This window comes from Podarcis tiliguerta (genome assembly GCF_965153285.1).
Source record: "Podarcis tiliguerta genome assembly, chromosome: 1".
Lineage (NCBI taxonomy): Eukaryota > Metazoa > Chordata > Lepidosauria > Squamata > Lacertidae > Podarcis > Podarcis tiliguerta.
This window is the reverse complement of record NC_139534.1, coordinates 71574212-71590298: the sequence shown is the minus strand read 5'-3', so window position 1 is coordinate 71590298 and position 16087 is coordinate 71574212. Positions and strand designations below refer to the sequence as shown.

The window sequence follows — 16087 nt, the reverse complement described above, 5'->3', positions numbered from 1 at the left end:
CGCATTAAATCATGAATCTTCATGCATCCGATGAAATAGGCCTTAAGTATTACCCCAAGTTACAGGTACATGAGGGGGGAAGGAAGAAGAATGGAAGCTGAGAGAAAACATGCTATTAGCAGTGACCATTCACAACACAGTCCTGGTATTGGTTAGCTAATTAACATGAGGCGGATTTATTAAAACTTACATTGAAGCCACTGAATTAACTGTATGTTTGCATACAGGTTATAAGTGCAGGTATATTTGTTGCAGAATACTTACACAAGCATCTTCTCTAATTCTGGGAGCAATGTTAAACCAAAGGAGCTAAGCCGCTAAGGGAAATGTGAAATAGCTACTGCCATGGGGTGAGGAACAGTGCATGTCCTGTTTTCAGACAAGAAGCATGTACAATATTCTGTTCAAGCGTTTGATTTCTCCACCTACATTCCAAAGCAGAGAAACAGTTCACACCCACCCACCCACTGGAAACTGTATGAACTTTGGGGACATTTTACACATTACCCACAACAACAAACCGGAGGCTCTCCAGGATGTACACTCTGCAAGCAGAAACAGCTAATTTTGGCTTCCTGGATGAGACACGTGTATGACACTTCTCACGTCGACAGCTTTAAACATTCACAGTTTTGTAAGCTGGTAGGCATACAAGCTAAAACAGTGTGCGAGGGAGAAAATAAAATCTGAGGAAGGAGTGTCCGCGTGGCTCCAGAACTTCTAGCTCAGTCACGGAAAACCATTTTCACCTGCACACAAAAAGATGGCAAAGCATTCCCCACCGCACGGCGGCCAACACGGGTCCTTACTGAAGCCCATCCGAAGTATGCAATCCCCAGTCGCCACACCAGGCTTCGGCTACCCCGAAGCTTGTGCGAATTTAGGGCTCCTCGGTTATTGCCCGCATTCTGACTCGCCGCCTTTCCCGGTTCCGCTCTGTAGGCCAAGCTCACTCCTTCCTCCCTTCCTTCTCCCGCCGCCGCTACGATTACGGATCCTCGGCGGCGGCGGCAGCAGCTGCTTCCCGTGCTCTGGAGCCCCAGTAAACTGTGGCGGGGGTGGGAGGGACATCCTGGTAAGCAGCAGCAGCAGCAGCAGTCCAACATGGGTCTTCGGCTGGGCTGCTTGCAGCCGCCGCTCCCCTAATTACGAGCCGCCCTCCCGCCCCTCGCGGCGGAAACCGAGGGGAGGGCCGCGTCGGGGGTGGCCGCCGCTGCCGCCCTCCTCCTCCTCCTCCTGCGAGAGTGAAGGGGGGGAGTCTCTCCCACCCGCTCGGTCCTTGCAGCTGCAGCCGCCGCCGCCAAGCAGCTCGCCCGCCTCCGCCCCCTTTCCCTTCTCCCCGCGCGCCCAGGCCCCGCGCGGAGCCGCGGCGTCCCCTCCTTTCCCGCTCCGATGATGGACAGGAACTACCCGGCGACCCCCAGCTACCCCGACCCGCTGGCTTCGGTCGCCGCCGCCGCGTCCTCGCCGCCGCCCTCCGCCTGGGCCTACGAGCGGGGCGCCAGCAGCCTCAAGGCCAGGTAAGGAGGGTCCGCTCTGCAGCCGGCGGCTCGCCTGCTGCGGGGGCTGCGCCAGGAAAGGCCGGGGATTGGGACGAGGCCTCCGGTGCCCCTCGCGCCCGCGGGGCGTGCCCGCCGCTCCTCGAAGCGGCGGAGTCGCCGGCGCTTGGGGAGGCTTCCCTCCTCCCGAAAGGAGAAAGCGGCGGCGGGCAGCCCTTCTCCGGCGCTGCGGGGGCCCAGGGCGCCGTTGGGGTTTGGAGGCGGGTGTCGCGAGGGGAAGGCGGCTGGGAGGGCGACCAAATAAAGGGCAATAAGAGCCGGCGGAGGGCGAGGAAGGCGGCTCCGTGGTGTAGGAGAGGACCGGGGCGGGGGGCGCGAGGGTGATTCGGGGCTGCCATGCAATCTCTTCTATAAAATCACGCTTTCTGCAACTTGGAGCGTTTTTTCTTCCTTCCCCTCGGCGTGGGAAGAGGGAAGCCACGCATTCCAAAATTAGTCCTCCTTTTCCCTTCACCCCCTCCCTCATTAAAGTGCATTTAAACTCCTAAGAAAGCGGGGAAAGTTGCCCTGCTTTTCGTCTCCGGCTCCCAAGGGGTGTGCGCGCGCGCGCGCGCGCGTGTTCACCAGGCATGTTGGAGTTCAAGAGTTCGTGTTTACTTTTTACGTTGCCTAGGGGAAGCCCATCTCATACTGTATCAACTTTTTGTGTGTGTCGTCTTTGACATCTTTGGAGGAAAGTGGGGAAGGCTCCCCCACCCCCATATGTATACAGTCAATCCTAGTGGGCAGAGCGAGGCTTTAAAGGTGTGGCGCAATTTGTTAAACGGCACAGTTTACAGAGGGAAGGAGTGTGAAGAACAATACCGTGTGCTTTGGAGGTTGAAAGCGCAGAGTTGGCAATTGGGGATGGGCATTGCTAACTCTCGATGATCTCATCTTAAGCCGCCAGAGTGTGTTTTGGGTTCATCTCATGGCTTCCCAGCATCCTCGCATCATTTAGATTTTATTATGTTATCTATTGTTTTACTATAGATAAAGGCTTATGGATGTTCTGACTCTTTATGCTGAAACTTGCCCAAGAGCATAAAATCCCCAGGGGTTTAACGGAGTAAAGCGTGGAATAATGAATGTGATCCTTTTATATTTCCTTTTGTATTGCTTTTTCATACATGCTGGCAAAGGTGGTTTTACCATGCTGTGAGTAAAGTAGCTTTCCCTACGATATATATTTTTAAATGTAGGTTTAACTGTATATATTTAAGCAACTTGTGCTTCTTAAAACAAGTGAGGGATTTTGCATGTTGAACCTGAAATCCGGTTGGGTGTTGGTATGGAACAGGTGGGACCTGCAACAAAATGTTGCAGTGGATCTCTGAGCTGGAACAACAGTGGAATAAATTTGTATCTCCACCAACCAATCTTAAATTATATTATCTTTCATATTTTGATGACTTTAACCAATTTTGATGCAGTAAGCGAATTTATACACAGCTCTTTAATATTGACTGAAGAGCAGTCATCCAGGTGCCTCCCCCAATAATGCTTTAGCTTGTTTTAACTTAGATGTAAGAGATTTTTAAAGAAAGTGCTGTAATTAAAAACCATGCTCATAGGCGAAATCAAAATAGGTGTGTGATGCTTTGGCCCATGAGGAGAACAAGGAAATCTTATTTGCTGGCAGTCAGGCTTTGATAAGCTTGCAAGGCTTGATAATTCCCTGGCTTGCAAGTCAGCCCATCCTGCTCACCAGCAAACTAAGAGGAGAGTGGGAGAATGAGAACAGAGGAAACTGCCTTACACCTAGTCAGGCCATTGGTCCACCTAGCTCAGTTTTGTCTACACTGATGGGCAGTGGCTCTCCTGGATTTCACACAGGCTTCTCTCCCACTCATACCTGGAGATTAAACCTGGGACTTTCTGTGTCCAAAGCAGATGCTCTGCTATTAAACTACAGCATTTCCCCACAAGAGAATTTTCATTGTTGATGGCCAGGCTCAAAAGATCATGGAGATGGTAAAAGCTGATGAGTTAAAAGTTGGCAAGTGCTTTGTCGTGTGCTGCATGCTTTTTCTCATCAGGGGCTCTCACTCACTCCCATAGCTAGGACCATGTAATAACTCAGCTTTAAGTCACTTGCCTGATGATAAAAGGTAAAGGTAAAGGGACCCCTGGCTATTAGGTCCAGTCGTGGCCGACTCTGGGGTTGCGGCGCTCATCTTGCTTTACTGGCTGAGGAAGCCAGCGTACAGCTTCCGGGTCATGTGGCCAGCATGACGAAGCCGCTTCTGGCGAACCAGAGCAGTGCATGGAAACACCGTTTACCTTCCCGCCGGAATCTACTTGCACTTTGACATGCTTTCGAACTGCTAGGTTGGCAGGAGCAGGGACTGAGCAACAGGAGCTCACTCCATCGCGGGGATTCGAACCGCCGACCTTCTGATCGGCAAGCCCAAGAGGCTCAGTGGTTTAACCCACAGCGCCACCCGCGTCCCATCCTGATGATAGGTAAGGGCAAATTGAGGGGAAAATATGTACAGATTTCTTGCTTCAAGGGCCCCAAAGCAGAACGGTAACTGAGCAGGGGTGTTAGGGGAGGGGCAGTACCTATGGTGGGGGACATGTGTTCCTTCTGGGGAGGTTTGTCCACCTTTGATCCCTATCTTGCACTCAGCTCTCACCTGTGGCTCCCAGAAGCTGTCAGCAGGTGATAGCAGCCACACCAGGGAACAGCTTCGACTGGCCGGATAAACCAAGTGAGGGGTAGCTGATGGATCTCAAACCCTTTGTGAGTTAGGGGTTTTACCGCATGTGAAGACAGGCTCATGTGGATTGAGCAGATGAGACCAATAGTGGGTCTAATGGTCAAGAAGTTGTTTTCTGCACATGCTGCATGTGAGGGGCAGATGGGGCCTATCAGTCTCAGAAGGTAGCCCATCTTAGAGAAGGAAAACTCTGGTCCTAAACTTACGGTTACGGGATATTTTCAGGAGAATAAAAGGCTAAGGAGTAAAACCCAGCAAAAAAAACCCACCCCTGGAGTATTTGCCCTGCTTTCCTTTGGCGGACCACATCAGCAAGGCCGAGAATGGGTTTTGTCATCTGTGCAGCCCAAGACCTCCATACACATACAAGGCTTTTGCCCTGTGGAGGTCGCTTCAGTCCTGCTAATGCAGCAGTTTTACTTCGCCCCCAGAAGCACACTCCATTGTCTCTTGAGACAGATAGATGCCAACAAAGCTGTATTCATGTAGCCTACATTCCATAACATGAGGGCAATGCACAGATGCAATCCTCTGTCCCCTTTTGAGGAGGATTTCACCTTTTGGGGAAGGAAATATTGAAGGTAACGTGTGTTTGCATATATTCTGGCTTGCTCATGGTCCTGTTTTGCCTTCAACAGTAAGCATGGGGCCAGCATCCTTGCAATTATAGGGAGCAAGTGGGACACCACAAAAAAATGTAGTATATTTTCGGCTCTTCAGAGAAGTGCTCCTGTTCAAAGAACCACCCAAGCTGGACCATGTAGCACTATTCAGACCTCTAGGGAGGAAGGTCACCTTGCCCCTCATGTCTTCCCATGCTTGCTATATGGTGTTAAGGGAGCTCAGTTTTGGGGTTGATTGGTAGCTCCAACCCTAAGCATTTTACTGTCTTATGAAGGAGGTGAGTGGTTCTGGATAACATTCTTTTATTCCATCTGAATCCTGTACAGTCGAATTCCATGCAATTCCATAACCTATAAGCAGCATGAGACTTGAGCAATTCCTCCCCGCTTTTTCATTTCCCCCTTCGCCCCTAACATTCTATGTCTCTTCTGGTTTACTAATACAGTGTGCCTAGCTTTTGCTTCCATTAGGCCCATTTTTCATTCTCTGGAGTAAAGTGGCTGCAGTTCGTAAGAGAGAGTAGAGAAATCTAGGATTTTAGCATAGGTGTGATTGCCTGCATGCCTGCCTCCCACCCCTCAAAAATAACATGTGACAACAAATATAGGAGTTCTTGCTTGTAGAGTTCAAAGTGAAACCAGAGGTTGCCTTTCCAGAGAGACAAGTTATTCTATATTTTATTTCCTCTATGTCCTCAGTGTTCTGTAGGTCAATGTAGTGATGTTAAATTCTCGAGAATATTCTTTTGACTCCTCAAACATCTTAAGAGGGCTCAAAGGCATCACTTTTTCAAAGTGATCTTCTAGTTCTTTAAATGACTCAACCACCCAACCTCAAACCACCTTGGTGTGTCCAATTCTAATAATGTTATCCATTTCACTACTGGAACAATAAGGTCATATTTTATTCTTCCGTTAGAATGCGTACATGTTATAGGACAAGTAAAAAAATACAATTGGCATGTTAAGGTTTGATACAAGTAAATTCATTAATATCACAGCTTCACTTATTATTTACTAGATTTTTTTTAATGTGGGTGGTAAAACTGGTTCTTACATTAGAATTTAGTTTGGGGAGAATATTCTCCGAGAGAATTTTCTAGCAGAGAATATTCTCAAGACTATTCTCATTCTCGAGAATATTCTCACCTCACATTACATGACAGTCACATGACTGTAAAAATTCTTTTAATACAAGCACCTCCCCACTTATTTTGGGTTTACATTCCAACCCCCCCATAAGTGAAGTCATGTAAGAGGGGAGCACTGTCTAAACACCTTTTAAATGCTCCCTCTGCCACTCTCTCTCCAATCCAGATCAAAAATACTATATCAAAAATACTCGCAACTGGAATTGAAACTTTTTTTATACACACTGGAAGCCGCCCAAAGTGGCTGGGGAAACACAGTCAGATGGGTGGGGTACAAATAATAATAATAATAATAATAATAATAATAATAATAATAATAAAGCTCTGGGGCCAGCTGGAGGATGCATAGATCAGCAGCAGCAGCAGCTGTTCTACCCCCCCCCCCACCAGCTGTTAAGTGGGGAGGCTGAGCAGCGTAAACAAAACAAAGCCCCACTGCGCCTCTGGTCTCTGTGGGGCTTCCTCTGTCCTCACTGACATCCACGTTGGGCTCCAGGTGGGGTCCCCATGAGAACCATGAGGACTCTCCAGCTCTCTCCTGTCATTTCTGGGTATGAATTGAATTATTTATGGCAAGTTGTTCCATTTGCCCCTACCCTGGTTTTTGCATTGCCCCTGGTTTTCCATTTTTTCTTTTCCAGGTAAGAGTCAACATTCATGTCTACTGAGTATGATTGTGTTTTTTTAAGCTGGGGTTTTTTTTGTGTGTGTGGGCAGGGGGGTGCACCTGTTAGGTATTGGTGACGTTTTATTATACTTTTTAAACCTTGGGAATTCAGCTAAGCATTCTTTAAAAATAGAATAAACTAATATTATTATTAGGCGCTGTGGGTTAAACCACAGAGCCTAGGGCTTGCCGATCAGAAGGTCGGCAGTTCGAATCCCCGCGACGGGGTGAGCTCCCGTTGCTCAGTCCCAGCTCCTGCCAACCTAGCTGTTTGAAAGCACGTCAAAGTGCAAGTAGATAAATAGGTACTGCTCCGGCAGGAAGTTAAACGGCGTTTCCGTGCACTGTTCTGGTTTCTCCAGAAGCAGCTTAGTTATGCTGGCCACATGACTTGGAATAGCTGTCTGCAGCCAAACATCGGCTCCCTCGGCCAGTAAAGCAATATGAGCGCCACAACTCCAGAGTCGTTCACAACTGGACTTAACTGTCAGGGGTCCTTTAACTTTACCTTTAAACTAATATTTAGAAGAACAAGTCTTGCTGAAGGAGAACCAGCATTGCTTCTGCAAGGGTGATTCCTGTCTCACTGACCTTTCAAGAGTTCTTTTGAAAATGTCAGCAAACCTATAGAAAGAGGTGATCCAGGCAGCATTGTGTTCTTAGACTTTAAAAAATCTTTTAATGAAGTCCTTCACCAAAGACACCTGAGAAAGCTTAGCATTCATGGGCAGGTCCCATATTAGAAAGGGAGTGATGATGATAATGAGAAGCAGCTGTGATTTGGCTGCTGAGAGTAACTAGGAGATAATCAGATCTGGGTGAGGTTTTGGTTTTTTGCAAATCAGCTGTGGAGAATGTGCTTCAAGTTTAAAGCAGTTTGACTTTCTTTAATTTAGATGACAGAGGTGTACATTATGAGAGCTGGCAATTCAATGAAATACTGGTTTGTTTACACAGAAGACAATATTTACTTCCTGTGTATCCAAATATATCACATGTGGTGAACATTACTACCTATTGTGCCCTGAGATAATAGAGCATTTTAGTAGCTGCCTACTACTATTTGCATTGTACTATTCATGTACATAGGATTGGACTTAAGAGTCCTATCAGCAACACAAGATGTGGTCACAATTTGATACTTATGCTGATATTAAAATAACATCAAACCTCTGGGTAGATGCAGCAGGCACCATAAGCATTTCCTCAAAGCTCTGTGTGGCAGATACAGGGTCTGGTGCCACATTGAGGTTACCTGTGTTCTGTTACTTGCCCTTAAAGAGTAAGACATCCTAAGGGCTGTGGAGACATCCTAAGACATCCTGGGAATTTTTTTCTTGGCTTTTTAGTGGTGTTGATATTTACAGACAGAAATAGTTCTGCTGTACTTACTAAGCATAGAATCTAGATCTCTAAGTACAATGCAAATTACCATTTGTGCAGTATGGTTGGGACTGCAAGATAAGTAAATGTTTGTTTTTTCTGTCACACACTCTAGTTATGCTGTGCAGACAGAGATGTCTGTTTTAAAAAAAAGTACAGTGGGCGTCATTTATAGCTTTGCTTGGCAGATTTTGAAATCTAGTATCCAAAAGACAGAGAAAACAGACTTGATCATGCAAGATCTTGTGGATGATGAGATTTGAAATGCTGTTTCTTCATATGAATGACAATGGAGCAGAGTCAAATGTCACCAGAAATCTTGGTTTTGTTTGTTTTTTGAGCAAGCTAATACATCTGTTTGTTCTTTTTTTTAAAAAAAAATGCTTTTGAATGCATGACTTGTACAGATTCTGTCTTCTTAGTTCTCGTATTTACGTATGTTCTAGCAATTTCACATCCCATGTGAAGTTGAGAGGAGAAACTAAAATTGTAAATTAAAAATTATATATGCCTGCTGTGCATCATATAATAAACACATATGTGGAGAAGCTACATAAGTCACTGTATGCATGGTTTTACCTTATTTCTAAACAAGAATTCCTCCTGTCAGTGGTCTCAGGCATTTACTACAGAGATTGGTGATTCTGGTGAATAAGGCAGCTAGATTTTATTTCAGAGATTTTATTTAATGGTTTATCTAACATGTTCCTTCCAGGGAACTCAATGTCTCTTAAGTGGTTATTCTCACAACAATCCTTTGAGATATGCTAGTCTAAGGGATGGTTACTGGACTCAGCTAAAAGAGTGCCATTCAACCCCAGGCCCCTCTCGTCCAAGTTTGACACACTATTCAGAACACTACATTGGTGTTTTGTTTGTTGAGGTTTCTTTCCTGTGCCTTAGTAACATGCAAAATATTCGGCATGGACAGGGTTGCCTGAACTCAGAGGTGAATAGGGACCGAGTTGCAGGAAAAAGGGAGCTGAGAAAATCAAGATCGTCCAACTACTTCATGAAACGCGTGTCAGATTGCTAGTCTTCTGGACACTTTGTAAATATATTTAAGGGCCTTTGGCCTTTTTGCTTCTTAGCTTTCAGATTGTTACAGAATAAATCATGGCATTTCCTGATGGATTTTGCCAACTTAATTTTTGCAAGGCTAGAGGCAACAGGTCTAATATGAATTAAGTTTGGCGCTGTCATTGTTCCCATTGTCTGTGTGCAATAGCCCATAATGATAGTGGGGTCATCCAAAATTTGTACTTTGGGCAGATTGTAAGTGCTGAAAACTAAGTGAACTTGCTCCAAATTATATAGTGCAAAATCTGCCAGAATGCCATATCTTAGTACTTACCTAGCGGATGTGGAGAATATACGCACAGTTTCAGATGCGACAGAATAAGACCCCTTTAGCTGGCATTTTGCTTGAAAACGTTTTTTCTCTTGGCCATGTGTTGTTGTTTTTCTTGAAATTGTTCATTAACATAAGTGTACCATTAAAAGTGGTATCAGTTCTGTACTGGTTCTAGATTCTTTCTCTGCTTTTCCAATTGTCTTTTTTACTCTTTGTTAACCAGTTATAGATAGGCTTTCCAAACTTGCAATTCCTTTCCTTTTGCTGAATTTGTTTATTGTCTTGCAAAAACACCTGTACAGTGGTACCTCGGATTATATATGCTTCAGGTTACATACACTTCAGGTTACAGACTCTGCTAACCCAGAAATAGTACCTCGGGTTAAGAACTTTGCTTCAGGATGAGAACAGAAGTTGCGTGGCGGCAGCGAGAGGCCCCATTAGCTAAAGGGGTCTTCAGGTTAAGAACAGTTTCAGGTTAAGAACTGACCTCTGGAACAAATTAAGTACGTAGCCCGAGGTACCACTGCATAGTACAGTATACCTCCCATGACGCTGCTTATGTGTGCCAAGCTGTACAGTGGTACCTCTGTTCAAGAACTGGCTGCTTTTTTTAGTTCTGTATTGCTTTGTTACCACATGATGGGGGTCACATGACAAAGGTGCTCAAAATCCTATGACATAAAGGAACTGAAATTAATTAAATGAATTGAAAATGAATTCCCAATTACCCCTCACCATTAATTTAATACTGCCTGCCTTCTCAGTTGCCTTTTAAAGAACACACACCCAATTAATGATGCTCATCAAGAGTGCTGCTTTTTAAATCTCACAGCCAGCTCCTGGAGGCATACAGGGTGGGAAAGGATTGAGGGCAGTAGGAGAGAGCATCACCTTAGTTCCCCATGAGTCTGGTACTTTAAAAATCTCTGAGCACACTGCTGCTCTTCTGGAGTACTAGGGACTGGGAAAAGGAGGGTGCCCATGAAGTCAACCAGCTACCACTTCTGCCTGAGAGATCGAGTCTTATCCTTCATCAGTTCCATGAGTAGTGATGGCACTGAACAAACCATTGCCATTGAGAGCAGATCAGAACATGCCAGAAATGGAAAGAAGCACTTTGATCTGACCTGATCTGTTGTTGTTTTTTTAAAGAGTTCTGGCAAAGCATTGGAACATACCAGAACACTCCTTCCTGTTTCTGGAGTGCTGCGAACTCAGCACCACCAAAGCCAATGTTGTTTGGCAGAGCTAAATTTGTTTAGCAGGGTGGCGGGTCTTTAAAAAAGCTTGTCAGGACATATCAGGCACGTGGCCTGGTGGTACACTGTCACTGATACATACAATTCTTCATGAAATGATGGAACAAATGTACTATACAGTTGTACCTCGGAAGTCGAACAGAATCCATTCTGGAAGTCCATTTGACTTCCAAAATGTTCGACTTCCAAAGTGTGGCTTCTGATTGGCTGCAGGAAGCTCCTGCAGCCAATCAGAAGCCCCGTCGGACATTTGGCTTCCAACATAATGTTCGAAAACCGGAACACTCAATTCCAGTTTTCGATCATTTGGGAGTCGGAACATTCAACTCCCAAGGCGTTTGGGCGCTAAGGTACAATTGTATACTGTGTTAGCCTGGTTTCACATAACTAAAAACAATCTGGATGACAGTATGACTTGCCTTCAGTTGGACTGGGCTAATGGAATATCTGTAATAATACTTTCTATCCAGTCCCTTAGTTAGCCCTGATGCCTTTTTTTACAGGAGTTTTCTTCCCTCAGGCTATTGAAAGGCAAGTCAACCTAACAACTGAGCTTTCTGTGGCTTTGTTACGTATCTTCTCTTCAGCACCAATGCAATCAGCAAGTGATGCTAAACAAAAGGTTACTTTTTTCCCTCTCCCTTAGTTGGAGCACAATCCAAAGTTCGTTTTCTTAGAGAGAACTGGTATGATTTGGATTGTAGCTTTACTTAAATTAAAATTGAACTCAGGTTTAGATTGATAATAGTGCTTCTGTCACTCTTAACCAGAATGTTAAATGTTTTAGTTTGAGGGGGTATCCTCAAATCCATGTCAGTTTCAGAACATTGTTGTTCCTCAGATGCTCACTGACAATAAGGAGCACATGTCTGGAGAGTGCTGGCAGATGGTGCAAATTGTGAGTAGGGAAGCTGAGAAATGTTCTTTTCCTTTCTAATCCAGAATTAAATTGGGCGGGGGGAGTCTTGCCTCCTTACGGACCCAGATGGGTGACATAAGCCCTTTGTTTTTCTTAGATGTGAATGGCTTCTGTTGCCATCAGTGTAAGAAAGGGAAGTACAGTCATACCTCTGGTTATGTCCGCTTCATGTTACGTTCTTTCAGGTTACGTCCCACGGCGACCCGGAAGTACCGGAAAGGGTTTCTTCCAGGTTTCGCCGCATGCACAGGTGCGCAAAATGACGTGCATTCACAGAAGTGGTGAATCGTGACCTGCGCATGCGCAGACGCGCCGCTGCAGGTTGCGCTCTTTTCATGTTGCAAACAGGCAACCAGAGGTAGCACTCTATAGGGGGCTTCTACATAAACTTTCTTCCTAACAGCAGCCCAACAATTCTCTCCCTCTCTCTCTCAAAAAAAAAAAAAGGCCACTGGAGGCTTCATGCTGCAGAACTTTTGCTCTTTTTTTACTGTTGGTTTGCTCTGCAGGTTAATGCCTCTGTAGGCTGCGCCCCCCCCCCCGCCGCCGCCTCTTGTATCATTTTTGTAACTGAACTAACTCTCAAATTCAGCAGATTCCTGACATGAGAATGTAGATTTTTCTTAAGGGTGTGTCTGCTTTGGATTTCTTAGTTTTATTAGCTGATGTAAAGAGTGGGGATGTAAAAGAGATGACTAATTTTTAAAAAGTTTTCAAAAATAGTATCTTATTTAAATGTAGATTTACTTACGTGATGCTTCTGCCACCTGCCTCTGCCTGGTTTTCAGATTCCTCTTCCCATTGCAGATATCTGTGCCGCAACACAAGCATTTGCTGGGGATTTTTAGTGGCCACAGTTGAGAGGAAGATGCAGTCTCATTTCCCAGAACAGTTAAAATTCACACAACTCTAGATCAAGTCCATAATGCCAAATAATATGTAATGTATACAATGCAGCCCAGAGTCTCATAGGTTCTCTGCTCAAGCCTTCGCATTCATTCATTGAGGATGGAAGTTGCTCCTTCCATTGGTGAAGGTGTTTATGTTCTCTTGTTTTGGTTGTTTGCATATAGGTGCTCCAAATGTTTACTGGAAATACAGTATAAGTTTTGTGGAGTACAATAGTTTTGAGAAAGAACGCAAGTTGAGATGCTGGTGCAATTCTGTTAGCTCTTTCTTGCAAAGTACATGTTATTTTAATAATAATGTGGTTTTGACCCTTCTAACATTTGGAGGTTCCCATAACATTCTCTTGTTTATTGTTAAACATTAGTTAGGCAGCACCTAAAGGAAGTGGAAAAATACTAAATTTGTATTTTTTCAAATTGTGCATAAAGTAGAAGAATGACTAAGTACTTGTTTAAGATGTGCATAATAGTCCAATATGTGTCTTTTAGTACAGTATAGATTTTCAAAGTAGAGTGATTCCAGTAGCTCAGTACTGGTGTCAAAAGCAAAAGATACTGCATAGTTTATAATAGCTCCTTTTCTTTTATATGACATGCATGTTTCTGCCACACTAATATATCAATAATAACATTTCACATTAAACGTACCTTATTTATGGTTACATTCAAATTGTAACAGATTTTTAAAGAAACTTAAGTATTTTTCTTGGGGACGCGGGTGGCGCTGTGGGTAAAAGCCTCAGCACCTAGGGCTTGCCGATCGAAAGGTCGGCGGTTCGAATCCCCACGGAGGGGTGCACTCCCGTTGCTCGGTCCCAGTGCCTGCCAACCTAGCAGTTCGAAAGCACCCCCAGGTGCAAGTAGATAAATAGGGACCGCTTACTGGCGGGAAGGTAAACGGCGTTTCTGTGTGCGGCTCTGGCTCGCCAGATGCAGCCTTGTCACGCTGACCACGTGACCCGGAAGTGTCTGCGGACAGCGCTGGATCCCGGCCTCTAGAGTGAGATGAGCGCACAACCCTAGAGTCTGGCAAGACTGGCCCGTACGGGCAGGGGTACCTTTACCTTTACCTTTAAGTATTTTTCTTAACATAACTGCTTTTGCTCCTTTGTAACACAAATTTGAATTTGACATTTTTAATTGCCACTAAAATTATTGCTATTGAAAGTTGAGAACTAAGGATCATTCTTCAGTAAGTACTATGTTTTGGTTGGACAACATACAGCCCACATCTAACCATTACATCTTTCATGTAGCATTATTTTCAGGTGGTGGTATGCAGTCCCCACCACCACCAAAACAAACCTGTCCTGGTATATTTTCATGTTTGCATTTCTTAACAGGAACCTACTCTGTGCATAGGGACGTGGGTGGCACTGTGGTCTAAACCACAGAGCATAGGGCTTGCCAATAAGAAGGTCGGCAGTTCGAATCCCCGTGACAGGGTGAGCTCCCCTTGCTCAGTCCCTGCTCCTGCCCACCTAGCAGTTTGAAAGCACATCAAAGTGCAAGTAGATAAATAGGTACCGCTCCGGTGGGAAGGTAAACGGCGTTTCCGTGTGCTTCTCTGGTTTGCCAGAAGCTGCTTAGTCATGCTGGCCACATGATCCAGAAGCTGTACACCTGTTCCCTTGGCCAGTAAAGCGAGATGAGCACCACAACCCCAGAGTCGTCCACGACTTTACCTTTACGTTTACCCTGTGCATAGTCACCACTTCCTCTTGTTTGTTTCACCTCTGACGTGGGGGAGGCCAGACAATCGTGAAGGGAAATGTGGAAGAGGTTCATATCAGTGTCAAGGGGGCCACTGTGCTCTGGCAAGTGTGGTGGATCCTTGACCTCTTCCCCAACCTTGGAATTGGAGGGGGAAAGCAAGGATCCTCTTGCAGTTGCACTGCACTTTAGAGGCATTCAAAACAAATGTGGAGACCATCACCCTTCTTCAACCTACCCAGTCTTCAAGGTTAGTGGAGGGGGGGGGAGCTTAAGCAGTGGGAGTTGGGCTTCTGGGGCACAGCCCTCCCAAGGAGAACATCAAGCAAGCAAATTCAAAAAAGAAAAACCCTCCCCAAATTTCAAAACCACACACGCTGCCCTATCCTGCACACATTTTATAATTTTATTTGAACTCGGAGAAGCTCTGCAAACATTTTATGTGATTGAGGTCTCCAGAACTCAAGACAACTTTAATCCAAAAATATAGCTATGGATACTGCCCATATGTGTCTAGGAAGAAATAAAATAAGTCAAGGAAACAAATCTCTGTTTTGATATGTTAATGTTTTTAAAAGTTATTTTGTTGGTTTGGTAATCTAAAGCAGCTTTCTTGGATCAGTTTGTTGATGCAAAGTTGTGTAAAGAATTGGCACTACTACAGATCAGTAACTCCTGAACCGCTAAAGTTCATGTTCTTTTGAGGTTATTTTGCTTTATCCCTTTTTATGTGATTGTCAGACTTATCGTTGTCATGTTGTTGTTTTCACTAATTTTACGTGTTATAACTTTTACTTTCCCCCCAGTTTAAGCTATGGAGGAGGGCATTCATCCGAAACAGATTTTCACAGGCAAACATATACAACTTCCCACCAGCTTCCTGCATACGCCACTACTTCCCTACCCGCCGGTAATAATTCTCTGTGAATCTTCAGTTTAAATGAATATGTTTCTCAGTTTTGTATAAAATCAGTTATAAGTTTCTAGCATACTTCTAGCAGTTGACTTAGATGCTCATAAGGGATAGATAAAGGAGAATGTTTTGAGCAATGTGCATTATCATTTGCACTATCCTGGTAGTGCTATTATGCACTTCATCAAATAAAAATTACTAGTCACTTAGTTTTTTAAAAACATTTCATAAATTAATGTTTTAAGTAATTTCTGTTGCCCTGTCACCACCTTACCTGCATGACTAGCTTTCACATTTCTGAAGAGTAAACCTTTTTTGGAAGGAGAGTGAAATGTACAGCTATTTTAAAGGCACAGCTACAGATAATCTGCTCACTCTTCTTATGCTAATTACATTTAGATGTCAAGGGCTGTTCATGTGGGCTGTTCAATCTTAAAAAAATGCGAGTTAAAAGATGAGCATATAATTTATGTTGAAACTGATGGTGCTACAATTCACATACATTTGAAGTTTATTTAGATAATCTCCACTTCCATTATCCCAGTATCTCAGTACATTCTTCTGTCTTTCGTCCCCCATTAATTCCTTGTTTGACTGAGAGATCATAATTTACCGAAGATTAGCCAGCAAGTCTTATGGTTGAGTTACATGTCCATTGAATGTATGGCTGCACACTTAAACGTGCAGCATATTGTGTAATGTGTAGTTTTTTGTGCTCAGACTCATATGTGATTTGTTTGTTCCAGGCCTTTCTGGGATTTTTGATAACACTATGCACAGCAGCAATAACAACACTAAAGATACATCAGTTATGAATTTTCTCTCTGCAATTGAATCCCGCAATGCTCAGGCTGTTTCTTCAGGAACTACTCTCTTGCCACAGTTCAGAGCTCCAACATGGCAGCCAGGTGACATTTTCCTAATTTTCAGAAC

General features: G+C 44.5%; 1 protein-coding gene across 1 annotated transcript in view; it reads left to right on the top strand.

Annotated features, from left to right (window-relative positions):
* Window positions 1–1026: 1026 nt before the first annotated feature.
* QSER1 (glutamine and serine rich 1) overlaps window positions 1027–16087 on the top strand; it is a 36798-nt gene continuing 21737 nt past the window's right edge. The window contains exons 1-3 of the mRNA XM_083439295.1: window positions 1027–1520; window positions 15048–15151; window positions 15901–16062. Of these exons, the coding sequence (XP_083295421.1) occupies window positions 1393–1520; window positions 15048–15151; window positions 15901–16062 (394 nt within the window). The 5' untranslated portion in view covers window positions 1027–1392. The remainder of the gene's footprint in view (window positions 1521–15047; window positions 15152–15900; window positions 16063–16087) is intronic.